This window comes from Gilbertella persicaria, assembly GCF_025201335.1.
Source record: "Gilbertella persicaria strain CBS 190.32 chromosome Unknown B0P05scaffold_14, whole genome shotgun sequence".
Classification (NCBI taxonomy): domain Eukaryota; kingdom Fungi; phylum Mucoromycota; class Mucoromycetes; order Mucorales; family Choanephoraceae; genus Gilbertella; species Gilbertella persicaria.
In genome coordinates, this window is record NW_026251975.1 from 111,979 (window position 1) to 124,807 (window position 12,829).

The following is a 12,829-nucleotide window of genomic DNA, read 5'->3' on the forward strand; positions in this document are numbered from 1 at the left end:
TTATCAAGCAGTTTACTAGCACCAGAATCAAGTTCGCTCGACTAGAATTCACTTCACCAGACTCACCAGACTCACCTGACTCACCTGACTCACCAGTTCAATGAGCCAAATGCCCTTCTCAATAAGACACTTTCATGTAAATATAAAGGTTGTTAGTGCATGGATTGCTCATGTCACAGAGACGCCAGGCAAACAAACGCTTCGGCAGTGAAAATAGACAACGATGCATACACATCTTCTTCTTTACTTGGGCGAATGAAGGTATTGTAAAGCTTGTTTATACACGCACAGAGACGCTAAGTGCATTCAGGTCATGTTTGCTGACATCCATAATACTTTTAGAGTTGATTTGGACAAAAAAAGGCGATATGGAAAGATTTTGGTTAAAATGGCCTTTTGACCAAAGGGTGGTATTCACGAAAATATTCATTCTGGAAACTTTCAATCTTCTTTTTGACATTACAAGACGAAAAACGGAGCTATTGACAAGCTCAAACACTCAAAATGTATCAATGTGCTTGCTAAACAGTTGTACTATAAAAATGGTATGCAAGGAGCAAAAAAACCTCATAGACATTTTCGCCTGTTTGCTCAATATTTTAGTAGCAGATTTGTTGCTTTCTTTACATCAATACACTCGAGTAACAAACACCTACAGCATTTGTTAATGCACCAATGCTAAATAACTGCGTCTTCATGTAGTTCTCAGCAAAGGCCGGATTTCTGATGCGGCCGGATGAAGAACCGGAGTTGTTCCTTTTTCAATCTTCGCGCCAAAGCCATCCTGTATGTCCTACGTTCATTCGCCCCATATTTTCATTATCAATCGACCCTATTTTCGCTTTTGTATATTCCTTGGCACTCTAGATAGCATAAGATAGTTTAGGAAGATCCATTGCTAGAACTTTTTATATGACATCAAGGGCAAAAACGTTCAAATCACAGCTAAAAGGAGCCAATCTCTAATTGAGCATTACTCGACACTACATTACCAAAACAGCCCGTTTTCCCATTTAAAACATGCTCTTTTGAGTCAAGGAATCGAATGGTACCATTGGTATGGCTTCTAGGGAAATTCATTTTTTGAGAATTTTTGGAATGACCCAATGTAGGCCTGAACCAACCGAAATAAGGAGAGATCATTTCTAGATAATTCTAGCAAAAAGAAAGCGACTTTACTAAGACAAAAAAAAAGACGAGTTGATTTGAGCATTGCCTTCAAATCTGCATCCAAAGTTTATTTCATACTGTAATCAGTGCAAAAGATGTCCTTTTTAGTAGATATTGACTAGTAAGTAGGTATTTATTTATGCACCGCTCGATGCATCAATTGCTCACGAGTAAGACTTACAATAATACATGGCACGTCTGAGCCTAAAGAGAGCAATGTTAGGCATAATTATTGATGGATGTTTTGTAGGATGGTTATGTAGTTCAAAGTTCAATTTTCTTTCTCTTGCTCTATGCTTTGATGATCATTCTTTTTCTCTTATTAATTCTTTTTGAAATTCTCTTCTTGTCTGAGTAGTTGATCAAATTTTTAATTAGAAGCAAAAAAAATTCAAAAAAGTAACCACACGCTACGAAAACATGTTGAAGCCTTGGTTCAATATTTTTGTCACGCCTGAGAGAAATGAAGTTGGGAAAAAATGTCTAGACACATCAGCAACACTTGTTCGAACGCCTCACACATATTACATAAGCTATATGGAATATTGATATTGCATGAGCATTGCATAAAACAGACGCTGTATGATAATTGTATGAATCTCATTGAATATCTATTTTGACGCTTTTCTATGAGATTAATAGAATATACATATTCTATGTATACTGTATCATTTTTCCTAAGGTGATATAAATTCAATTCTTCATCCCGCTGCATAAAAAATCAGGCTTTGATGCAATAGCAAAAGTCATAGATCTTTGCTTTCTGAGCCTATTGATGTAAAGAACATAACATTATTGCTGGTGAAATATTGCACCGACATGAAAAACAACGTTTTTGAGGTTTTTTTGTTCATATCTTACTATTCTCATAATACAGCTGACAAGGCTTGTCGATAGCTCTATTTCTCGTGTTGTAGCATCAAATAGAAGAACAGAAATTGTCAAATGGGCAATTTTTATGAGTAGCACCCTTTGGTTGAAAGGTCATTTTGGTCAAACTCAAGATCCCTCTCCCTGCTCGCAATGTCTTTTACAGGATGCTTCACAACAAAGTCAACAACCGTTTTCACCTACATCGTCTTATGCCCCATACAGTTCCTAATAACTTTTGTATCCACTGTCCTTCAAATCTCATTACTTCCATTGATACCCTTGATCACTTTTATTTCCTCTGCCCTACCAAGTATGCTGTTTGGTCTCATGTCTTCTCCAAGTACATCAATCCCAACATCCGTGCACCTTCGGTCAATCTCCTACGTCAAGTCCTCCTCCTTCGGGTTGTTATCCCTCGTGTTTCTCTCCTCCATTTTCCTTCCTTAAGTACCTTCCAAATCTTTGCATGCACTGCTCTAGCCCTCTGGCAAGCTCACTGGCAATCTGTTTTTTCTGAAAACCCATTCCTCTCCAAAACTATAACCAAGACGGTTTTCCGCTTAGCAAATAAGCTGCAAGATGAATCCCGCCTTGATTATGAACCGTAAATTCTCTCCTCCGCTTTCCTTTCCAGTGCCTCTCTCACTACTCATGATGTTCTCTCCATTTCAAGTATCTATCAAGCTCTCTTAAACTCTTATTCTTTTCTCAATTTCTTCTACCACAGGCTCATTTCCCTTTCCTTAGTCTAGTTCTTATAATACCACAGTCTTTTCTTCCACTCTTTTGACGTCTAAAGGACTTAAAATAAAATTGGAGCAAGTCTCCCTTACAAAAAAAAACATTTTGGTCAAATTTTACAAGTCGCTTTTTTGTCCAAATCAACTCTCAAAGTACCGTGTGTATTACTAAACGCTTCTTGTAGGTACCTAAAGTATTTGTGCGTGCATAAATAGGCTTTATACAGTGCTTCCACCCTCACTTGGATACTTTTTTGAAAACATTGGCCGGTTTTTAAAAAACAATTGGTCATTTTTTTGAACTCAATTGGTCATTTGTTTGGACTTCAATTGGTCAATTTTTTTGAATCCATGATGTTCCTCAAAAAGTTTCAATTTTAAAGATGGTGTCCCGCGGTGGCTCTCATCATTATCATTATCGCTAGTAGTAAATTGTTTGATTTAAATTGTATACATTTATGGAACTAAACTATGTCTTTCATTTAGCGAAAAGCAAGTATTTAGTGAAGAAAAGCCATATCCTGTTGGCAAGTCATTTGGAGGCATGTTTATCCCTTCTGAAGAATTTAAAAGCACAAACCCATACTCAGCATAACTTGGACAATACTTTTCTCCTCCTGAAAGCAAAGATGATCCTCTCTTGATTCCCCAGATATGGGATCATTTTAAGAGTAAAAGAATATATACAGCTAATTCGATAAATTTTCTATTTTTGGTCTTCAGTTTTCTTGTGACTGTGATTCCACTCAATTCCACTCAATTCCACTCAATTCCACTCAATTCCACTCCCATTCCACTTCAATTCCACTCCCATTCCACTTCAATTCCATTACGATTCCAGCCACAATTCCAGCCACAATTCCACTTCAATTCCACTCAACCTTTGTCTTTTTCAAACAGAGCTTGGAGAAAGGGATTGTGCGCAAAATGTCTTTTTCTTGTGTCGAACTCAATTGCACAGGAACTTTCAGAACACAAGCGCAGCTCAACAAACATAAATATGATCATCATACTTTACAAATTACAGTTACAATTCAAAACAGTAAGACTCTTGAATGCATATTCACTTTTTTTTTCTGAAACTTAATTTTTAGCCTCATACACGACGGATAAAACTGAGAGTGGTTTCATTTGTCCGAAATGCAATCAGACTTTAAAGACAACTTCAACCTTCAATAGACATGTAGTTGGACACAACAGATCACCGCGGGGTAGAAAAGAAAAAAGGGTTAAGAAGGATGCTTGTTTGCCACCAAAAACCAAGTTACCAAAAACGTTTAGTGAAAGTGACATCAAAACTGCCCAAAATACATCGAACGAAATAAAGACTCTTACAAAGCCTATTGCAACACTTGCGGCTGCTGGTGGGTTAGAGTATACCATACAAGACCAACAAAAAACCTTGGTTCTCACTGAAATCACAAACCTGACACCTATTGGATTGCTATCAAAACAACAGTCATATTATCTCCTTGGAAGTCCAAATCAAGTGCAAGAAATCTATGAAAAGCAACCAAAAGTTATCTTCTCTATTCCACCTGATCTCAGTCATCCACCAAAGCATCATGAGACTAACGACGTATTGCTCACCTTTTTGATGAAAAACAGTTCGATGGCATCATTGTTAAAGAATGAAACTTATCATGAATTGAACGATCTTCATTTGAAGAAAGCAGACTCTGATTGGCCAACAAACCAAGAAGCAAGATATGCTGTATCTCAAATGTTTGCTGGATGTATACTCTTGGATGGGACAAAAGCTATTTTAATCAACTGTGTTGAACCTTATGGAAGAAAAAAGCGGATTGATCCCCATTACGAAAGATATTCAAAGGATGATTGCAATTCATCTATTCCAGATTCGAACTGTTATCACAAGCAAGTCTGTGTCAAACTCTTTGAATCTGATAACTCAGACAAGCTTGTAATTGGACTCTTTAGTTGTAATCTACTTGTCACATCCAGCTGTACACTTTCAAACAACCCAGTCATTTGTGTCGGCCCATCAACCAATAGTTTTACACCTGTGATGTTTTGATAATAGAGAGTTATAGAATAAGATAATGTAGAGACAAAGGTAGATACTTTGAGACTGTTTTATACAATTTTATTGTTCTTTTTTACTATAAATTACTCTAGCATATTTATACATGAAGAGATGTCGGAGTAAGTAGTAGTAGAGTTCATGCAAATGACTGAGTCTTTATTATCATAGACTACTTTAAATTAACTAAATAATGTAAATTATGGATTTCGGTTATAAGTCTTGATCTATTAAAAGATACATTGTCTTATTCAGTACAAAAGGTTCTTTTATGACTATTTCTGATGTAAATTGATTATGATATATTTTAGTATGTAATTGAAGACTTATTTAATGTCAGATCATCACATCTATTAAAAGATACATTGACTCATTCAGTACAAGAGGCTCTTTTATGTCTCTTTCTGATGTAAATTGATTATGATATATTTTAGTATGTAAATGAAGACTTATTTAATGTCATATCATCACAACACCATCAAATTACACCAAAATATTCCTCCATGAAAAATCCATAGAAGCGGCAGAGAAGCTATTCAATGATAAGGGTTGCTCTCAACTATACCCTCATGACACTCTAAATCAATGCAAACAAGTCAGGTCAAAATTTTACAGAATAGAAACCTATTTCACTTGTAGATCTAGCTCGACATTCACACTCGGCCATCTCTATCAACCTTATACTATTTGGACTCTTTATGACTATGACTCGGCATAAACAATGGATTCACAAGCTAAGCATGGCTCTCTGATATTTCAAAAAATTGCATCAAATGTCCATGATTCAATTAAAAATAATGTCGATTCTTTTATTGAAAAGAAAGCGCTGGAAAACTATCAAGATGATGGAGGGGAACTTGCAACTACTGTAAAAGAAATACTAAAACTCTTTGGTCAAAATGAACGTATCAGCATAATTGGTAACAAAGATCTGGATAAACACCTTCAATCAATTGCTAAAACAATGAACTCTTCATTAGCTGCTGCAAATCAAGTGGTAAAAGAAAGATTATCCAAAATATTCTCCTGAGTTATTCGTTATACACCACCACCATCATCATCATGTACATGCATATCGCTTTTAGTTGATATGCACACATATATTTGTACACTTTATATCCTCATCACTATGAAATAAAACTTATGATAACCATTTGTTTAATTCAACAATGACATATATGGAGCGGGTGTGTTGATATCTGCTTATTCAACGCCGTTCGGTGTTGTTGGCATAATCAAAGTTAAACTTTTGCACTGATCAACAGGAGTTGAATCGAGTGGAATTGAAGTGGAATGGGAGTGGAATTGAGTGGAATTGAGTGGAATTGAGTGGAATCACAGTCACAAGAAAACTGAAGACCAAAAATAGAAAATTTATCGAATTAGCTGTATATATTCTTTTACTCTTAAAATGATCCCATATCTGGGGAATCAAGAGAGGATCATCTTTGCTTTCAGGAGGAGAAAAGTATTGTCCAAGTTATGCTGAGTATGGGTTTGTGCTTTTAAATTCTTCAGAAGGGATAAACATGCCTCCAAATGACTTGCCAACAGGATATGGCTTTTCTTCACTAAATACTTGCTTTTCGCTAAATGAAAGACATAGTTTAGTTCCATAAATGTATACAATTTAAATCAAACAATTTACTACTAGCGATAATGATAATGATGAGAGCCACCGCGGGACACCATCTTTAAAATTGAAACTTTTTGAGGAACATCATGGATTCAAAAAAATTGACCAATTGAAGTCCAAACAAATGACCAATTGAGTTCAAAAAAATGACCAATTGTTTTTTAAAAACCGGCCAATGTTTTCAAAAAAGTATCCAAGTGAGGGTGGAAGCACTGTACTATCTTTATATATCTATTAAAAAGAACAAAATTTATATGAATTGTCGCGTTTTTTTTTTTTTTTTTACTGTTAGAACGTTTATTTGACTAAGATCTTTATTATATGCATAAGATATGTACCATCAAGTAGCTTATTTGAATAGAATACCTTGATAAAAGAAAAACACTTACTTCACTTAAATAAAAATAAAAAGAATGTTTGCTCATAAAAGTGTCAAACTATTGGAAAATTTTATGATGCATTAAATCTGGTTCAAATGGCTATACATTACCATATATTTACAGCTCTGATTCAATCACTCGCTTTATCTATAGTTAAGATGCAACCAGTTCAAAAGCTATAATGTCATTTGCATGGTTTAATACAATTACTTCAATAGACAATAAATGATGTACGTCTAATTATGCAGTCATTGTCTTATTGATAAAATGCCTCAAAATAAATAGAAATATTAGATATCAACCTGTCAATTACACCGAGCTGTTTGTATATTGATTGGCTTATCTAATGTAGATTCTTGTACAGTAGTAATCAGTGAGTTATCTGGATTAATTTTTACTATTCAAGATTTCTGTATGGAATAAAGGCCTCTACAAATCATGCTGCACCCTGATATAAGCAATTATCTATAAATGAGCCTATATTTGACTCAATAAACCGCATTCTTTGTTTGATTTTAATTTGCTCGCTCTTATTTCGACATTGATAAGCTAGCAAGAAATAGCAAAGATGAACATGGATGAGTAAAATAATAAAAAAAATGTGTGTGTTTTGGATTTTCGAAATTAGTTTACTCCTTAGCAACGGACTTCAGAATTTTTTTTTTTTTTTTTTTTTTTTTTTTTTTTTTTTTTTTTTTTTTTTTTTTTTTTTTTTAGTTTTTTACAAATTTTATACAAATTTTATACAAATTTTATACAAATTTTATACAAATTTTATATCAATGTTTTTGACAACATTTTCATTTCTTTATTTAATCTGATTCTTCTAAAAGTACTATAGCATAAGTGATGGAAGAAATCTTCCATTGAATGCAGAAATAGAAAATTTTAGCTAACTTTTTACTCAAATGTAGAAGGTCGCTTCCATCGATGGAAGAAAGATGCAATTACTTACGCTGTGGTAAGGGTGTGTTTTTGATCTACAAGTAATTATTTTCCAGAAATGCTTTTCTGTTGACAAAAATATACTTGCGCATTGGTATTAATTTCGTCAAATCCGTACTCAAAATCTGTTGATTTATTAGCTTTATAGAAAAGATTCTTTTGAACACATGACCCGATGTGGCCTTTGACTGCTCGGACTCGGTCAGTTCATTAGAATTGCTATACTAAGCTAAAAATACCTTAAGAGGGCAAGAAAGGAATAGAAAGGAGAGTGTTGATCTAATGGTGTGTCTGGGCGTAGGTTTATAACTATAGGAGAAATGGAAACATTTGATTGAATGTTAGAAGGAGTAGATTGTTTGTGACAGCACGTTACATAAAGGTGATTTGGGATAAAAGCAAACCTATAGAGGTCCATTTGGTACTCCAATAAAGTACAGAGCGGACAGTCTTGAGTGTTTTTATGAGCTTGGTCAAGAACATTTTTGCATTCTCTAAAACTACCTTGAGCAGTGTCTAAGGGCGATGTTTGGCCTTGGAGAAGTCCCTTGATGCATTTTTTGAGCATTTCTTTGAAAGTAGTAATCCGAGTAATTAAGTAGTAATTGACTAGATCAGTCGGGCTGCCCTTCTCATGAATTAGGACTACTTGTGTGACTCATCAACAATGAGGCGTGTATGGCCAACGCCAACATAGATCAAAGATATGGAAAGTCAGGAAGCCATTAAAATTTGTGATGTATATACAGAAAATAAAGCTAGAGCCATGAATAATTACGTTAATAGCCGTAGATGTTAAAAACCTCTCATGAATGTGATGGATTTACAAAAAAATATATATGTGTTTTAGATTCTGATAACATTTATGCCGAAATTACAAGTATGCCATTTGTGTACATAGAAAAATATTTCTCAGAAGAAAAAATAAAAACCACTGCTTTAAGATAAATCAAGAATATTTTTTGTAGTGAAAAAAAAAAAAAATAGAAAAAGAAAGAATTTTCTAATTTTCTGCTTGAAATCTAAAAAAAAAGCTTGTTTTTCAATTTTTCAGTTTTAAATAAATAAACGAGTCTACCAGATAATGATCTTACTGCTTTATTCTAGAAGATAGATTACTGGCTGGTAGACTCGTTTTTTATTTTTAAACAGAAAAATTAAAAAGACAAGCTTTTTTTTAAAACTTTAAGCAGAGAAATAAGAAATTCCTTTCTTTTTTATTTTTCGTCATTGCAGAAAATATTTTTGATTTATTTTAAAGTAGTGGTTTTTATTATTTTTCAAAAAACATTTTTTTGAGTACGAAAATGGCATACTTGTAATTTCGGCATACCTGTTAGTATTTCTATTATTTTTGAAATGCTTTTTTTTTGTAAGTCTATCATAATGATCATAAAGGCCTGAGGCACACAATTCTTCCCATAGTTTTTTTTCATTGCTCTAGCTGTTGTATACACGGCTATCTACATGACTATGATTTAGAGTGACTTTGCACCGTAATGGGCTGCAGGAGTATTCAGGAGTGAAGTTGACACTGAACCGTGAATCTGTACTCTAAATTATGCAGTCTCTTTATTTACCGTCAGACTAATTATCGCTACAAAATAAACAGTAGGGGATTTATGCGCCCCTCATCCTTAAGGACACCAACGATTACATTCAATGGAATTCATGAAAAGATATTCATTTCCTTCAAGGGATGCTATATTTTATATAGATAGAGAGAAACAACAGAGTGTAATAAAGAACAACTTTCTTTTGGCCGTTTTCGGTTCTGATTGACTTTATTTTGTCTTTTTAATTGTAGTGTTTATCACATTAGCTACTTTTTTGTAGAGATATTGCTACAGCGTAAGCGATAGAAAAAGTTTTTCATCAAAAGTGGAAGAATTATGCATTTGGAGATGGAAAATTTTGACCAAATCTTTATTCGAATACGGAAGGTTTATTTCACTAATGGAGAAATGTAAACGCTTATACTGTTGTTTATGGTTACTATGATCCCTATGGTGGTTGTTATGGCGGTTGCTATGGCGTCTATGGCGTCTATGGTTATTGTGTTCATTCTGTAAGGTTAAATCTGGTCAAAAAATTGATAATCAAAAGGATTCAAGAACGAGTTCAAATTACTGGAGTTGTCATTTGGGAAGTGAAGACGTCGTCGACGGCTGACAGTTGCTTTATAAATTAAATTTTCATCTGACGCTTGCTTGATTAGAGTCTGCTAAAATTTATCCAAGAGAAGGGTGTAGTTGACTTGTGAGCCCGAAGCCAAATAGAGTATAGCAATCATAGCATCATAGCATCATAGCAACCATAGCAACCATTGCAACCATACACCACAATGTAGGCACTTATATCTCTAAAAAAAAAAAAGTAGCTAGAGCAATGAAAAAAAACTATGGGAAGAATTGTGTGCCTCAGGCCTTTATGATCATTATGATAGACTTACAAAAAAAAAGCATTTCAAAAATAATAGAAATACTAACAGGTATGCCGAAATTACAAGTATGCCATTTTCGTACTCAAAAAAATGTTTTTTGAAAAATAATAAAAACCACTACTTTAAAATAAATCAAAAATATTTTCTGCAATGACGAAAAATAAAAAAGAAAGGAATTTCTTATTTCTCTGCTTAAAGTTTTAAAAAAAAGCTTGTCTTTTTAATTTTTCTGTTTAAAAATAAAAAACGAGTCTACCAGCCAGTAATCTATCTTCTAGAATAAAGCAGTAAGATCATTATCTGGTAGACTCGTTTATTTATTTAAAACTGAAAAATTGAAAAACAAGCTTTTTTTTTAGATTTCAAGCAGAAAATTAGAAAATTCTTTCTTTTTCTATTTTTTTTTTTTTTCACTACAAAAAATATTCTTGATTTATCTTAAAGCAGTGGTTTTTATTTTTTCTTCTGAGAAATATTTTTCTATGTACACAAATGGCATACTTGTAATTTCGGCATAAATGTTATCAGAATCTAAAACACATATATATTTTTTTGTAAATCCATCACATTCATGAGAAGTCCCCATGGTTCTTTCACGTAATAATCAGATCCATGCCTTAGCATTTTCTGCCTCTATTACAGGCAAGAAGACAGCACCTAAAACTCACCCTTCTCTTGGCGAAAGTTGTTTCTGGACAAGCACGTATCACTCACTCCTTCCGACCTACTATCCTCACCCCAGTCCAACTGCAGCAATCGAGGATACAGATGAAGGCCCTTCATCGTCCAATGAACCAACAGTCGAATTCATCAAACAGTACTTGAAAGGCATCGAGAAAAACTCTATACTCATGAAATCACTGACATCAAAGATGCTCATATGTTGCGAAAGGCAGTCCAAGCCTTCAATAAAGATGCTGATGAAGAAACTGGTTGCGACGACTACTGCGGTAGACTCCCTTCTACCCGCAGATATCTTAATCGTTCATTTATTGAAACTGCATGGACAAAAGATTCACTCGGATATAAGGCCATTTTGAACACGTACATCCGTTTGGAGGATGGAACCTTCGTTAAAGGCTTCCCTAGTTTACCTGCCAACGCAGAGATTGTGCGCCTCAAATTGGATAGACTTCCTCTAAAGGCCCCTCAACGATTGAGGAAGGATATGGAAAATTGCTTGTCCGATTATGGTCGAGTGTTGGATCTTGGGATTAATAGAAGTCATGGCTGTTTTACTGGCAAGGCTATGCGACATTGAACCTTACCCCAGCCAACGCCAATGACCCTCCTTTTGAACCGCTTCAACGGGTCGTTCCTTGAATGGACGATGATGGGAAGATTCGCCGAGTATTACTTCAATAGGAAAATATGCCAGACTTCTGTAGACTCTGTCAAGCTTCTAATCATTGTCGTGCAGACTGTCCTGACTTGAGAAAACTACATGAAGTGCTTTAATTGTAATGAGAAAGGTCATATGATGAGACAATGTCCTCATAATAATACAATTGAGACGATTACGGCTCCTAACAGAAAGGCCAAAACCATTGTTTCTAAGGTCCGTAAGACGCCGATAAATACTGCAAAACCTAAGGAAGTCACTCCTATCATTGTTGAGGAAAAGAGGAAGAAGAGGATAACATGGATATTGAGACCTCTGAACCCGAGAAGCCAAAGGCTGCTCAAGAGACTCCTTCTCCTTCTCCTTCTCTCCGTATTACAGCATCAGAGACTCTAAGCAAATACGAGCGTTTCTGTGGACAAAAGGCAGGAGATGAGATTAGTCAGGACCGTCCTACTGAAACGCAATGAATTGGAACTTTGAGTAGATCCAATTCTTGAAACAACAACGTTTGATTTTGACAAGCGAACAGATACGGATGCTAGAGAACGAGCAACCAGTATCTAGAGCTGGGAGCAGCTAGAACAACTAGCAATGCAGGCATCAATTCACAGAAGCACAATTAGCCTTTATGAATTCAGTTCCGACTATGGAACTAGGACAAGGTGGTCTTAGCGACCAACTCTAAACACACTACAATATCAATTAAATATGTCCAATACATGTAAAATAAGAGTTGCGACACTCAACTGTCGCAGCCTACGAAAAACCTCCAATCTCTCTCAACAAAAACTTTTATTCGATATCTTCGCTCCTTAGACTTGACATTATCGCTTTCCAAAAACACATGCCGATAATGCTCAAATATGAATCAACTAAATATACAGTTTCAGACGAACTCCTTTATGGACTTAACATTGTGGAGTTGTCTCACTCAATCTCAATATATGCTCAAGTTAGTATGCACGGATGTGGCGAGAAGATACATTCTAGCGGCTGTATACCTAGTAGAAGAGAATACGAGTAATTCTTCTAGTCCCTCCTACTCTTTCTATTTTAAATATATATGCTCCAGCAACTCAAAGCGCTCGGATTAAAGCAACGTTTTTCAACAACATGATGGAAGATGTAATGGTACAATTATATTTGACCAGCGAATTATACAACACTATCATTCTTGGAGATTTCAACTATAGTATAGAAAAACGAACTTTGGATGGATCTGTCTATGGTCCACCGGCAGAATGGATAGATTT

The 12,829-nt window shown here is 34.9% G+C and overlaps 2 protein-coding genes across 2 annotated transcripts; both read left to right on the forward strand.

Annotated features, from left to right (window-relative positions):
• The first annotated feature begins 3,522 nt into the window (after window positions 1–3,522).
• On the forward strand, window positions 3,523–4,914 carry B0P05DRAFT_488814 (uncharacterized protein). The gene is made up of 2 exons (XM_051575288.1): window positions 3,523–3,825; window positions 3,878–4,914. Exons 1-2 carry the CDS (start codon window positions 3,711–3,713, stop codon window positions 4,819–4,821), a joined length of 1,059 nt encoding a protein of 352 aa, XP_051436041.1. The 5' UTR covers window positions 3,523–3,710; the 3' UTR covers window positions 4,822–4,914.
• A 634-nt stretch (window positions 4,915–5,548) lies between these two features.
• B0P05DRAFT_570590 (uncharacterized protein) lies at window positions 5,549–5,857 on the forward strand (the record flags this gene model as incomplete). Its single annotated transcript, XM_051581320.1, has 1 exon — window positions 5,549–5,857. The coding sequence occupies one exon, from the start codon at window positions 5,549–5,551 to the stop codon at window positions 5,855–5,857; it is 309 nt and encodes a 102-aa protein (XP_051436042.1).
• Between the last annotated feature and the right edge of the window lie 6,972 nt (window positions 5,858–12,829).

Bases quoted from the DNA above. Each gene is read 5' to 3' on its own strand.
- B0P05DRAFT_488814 (XM_051575288.1), top strand. From the start codon at position 3,711: ATGTCTTTTTCTTGTGTCGAACTCAATTGCACAGGAACTTTCAGAACA. The intron at 3,826-3,877 runs GTAAGACTCTTG...CTTAATTTTTAG, and splicing joins TACAGTTACAATTCAAAACA to CCTCATACACGACGGATAAA.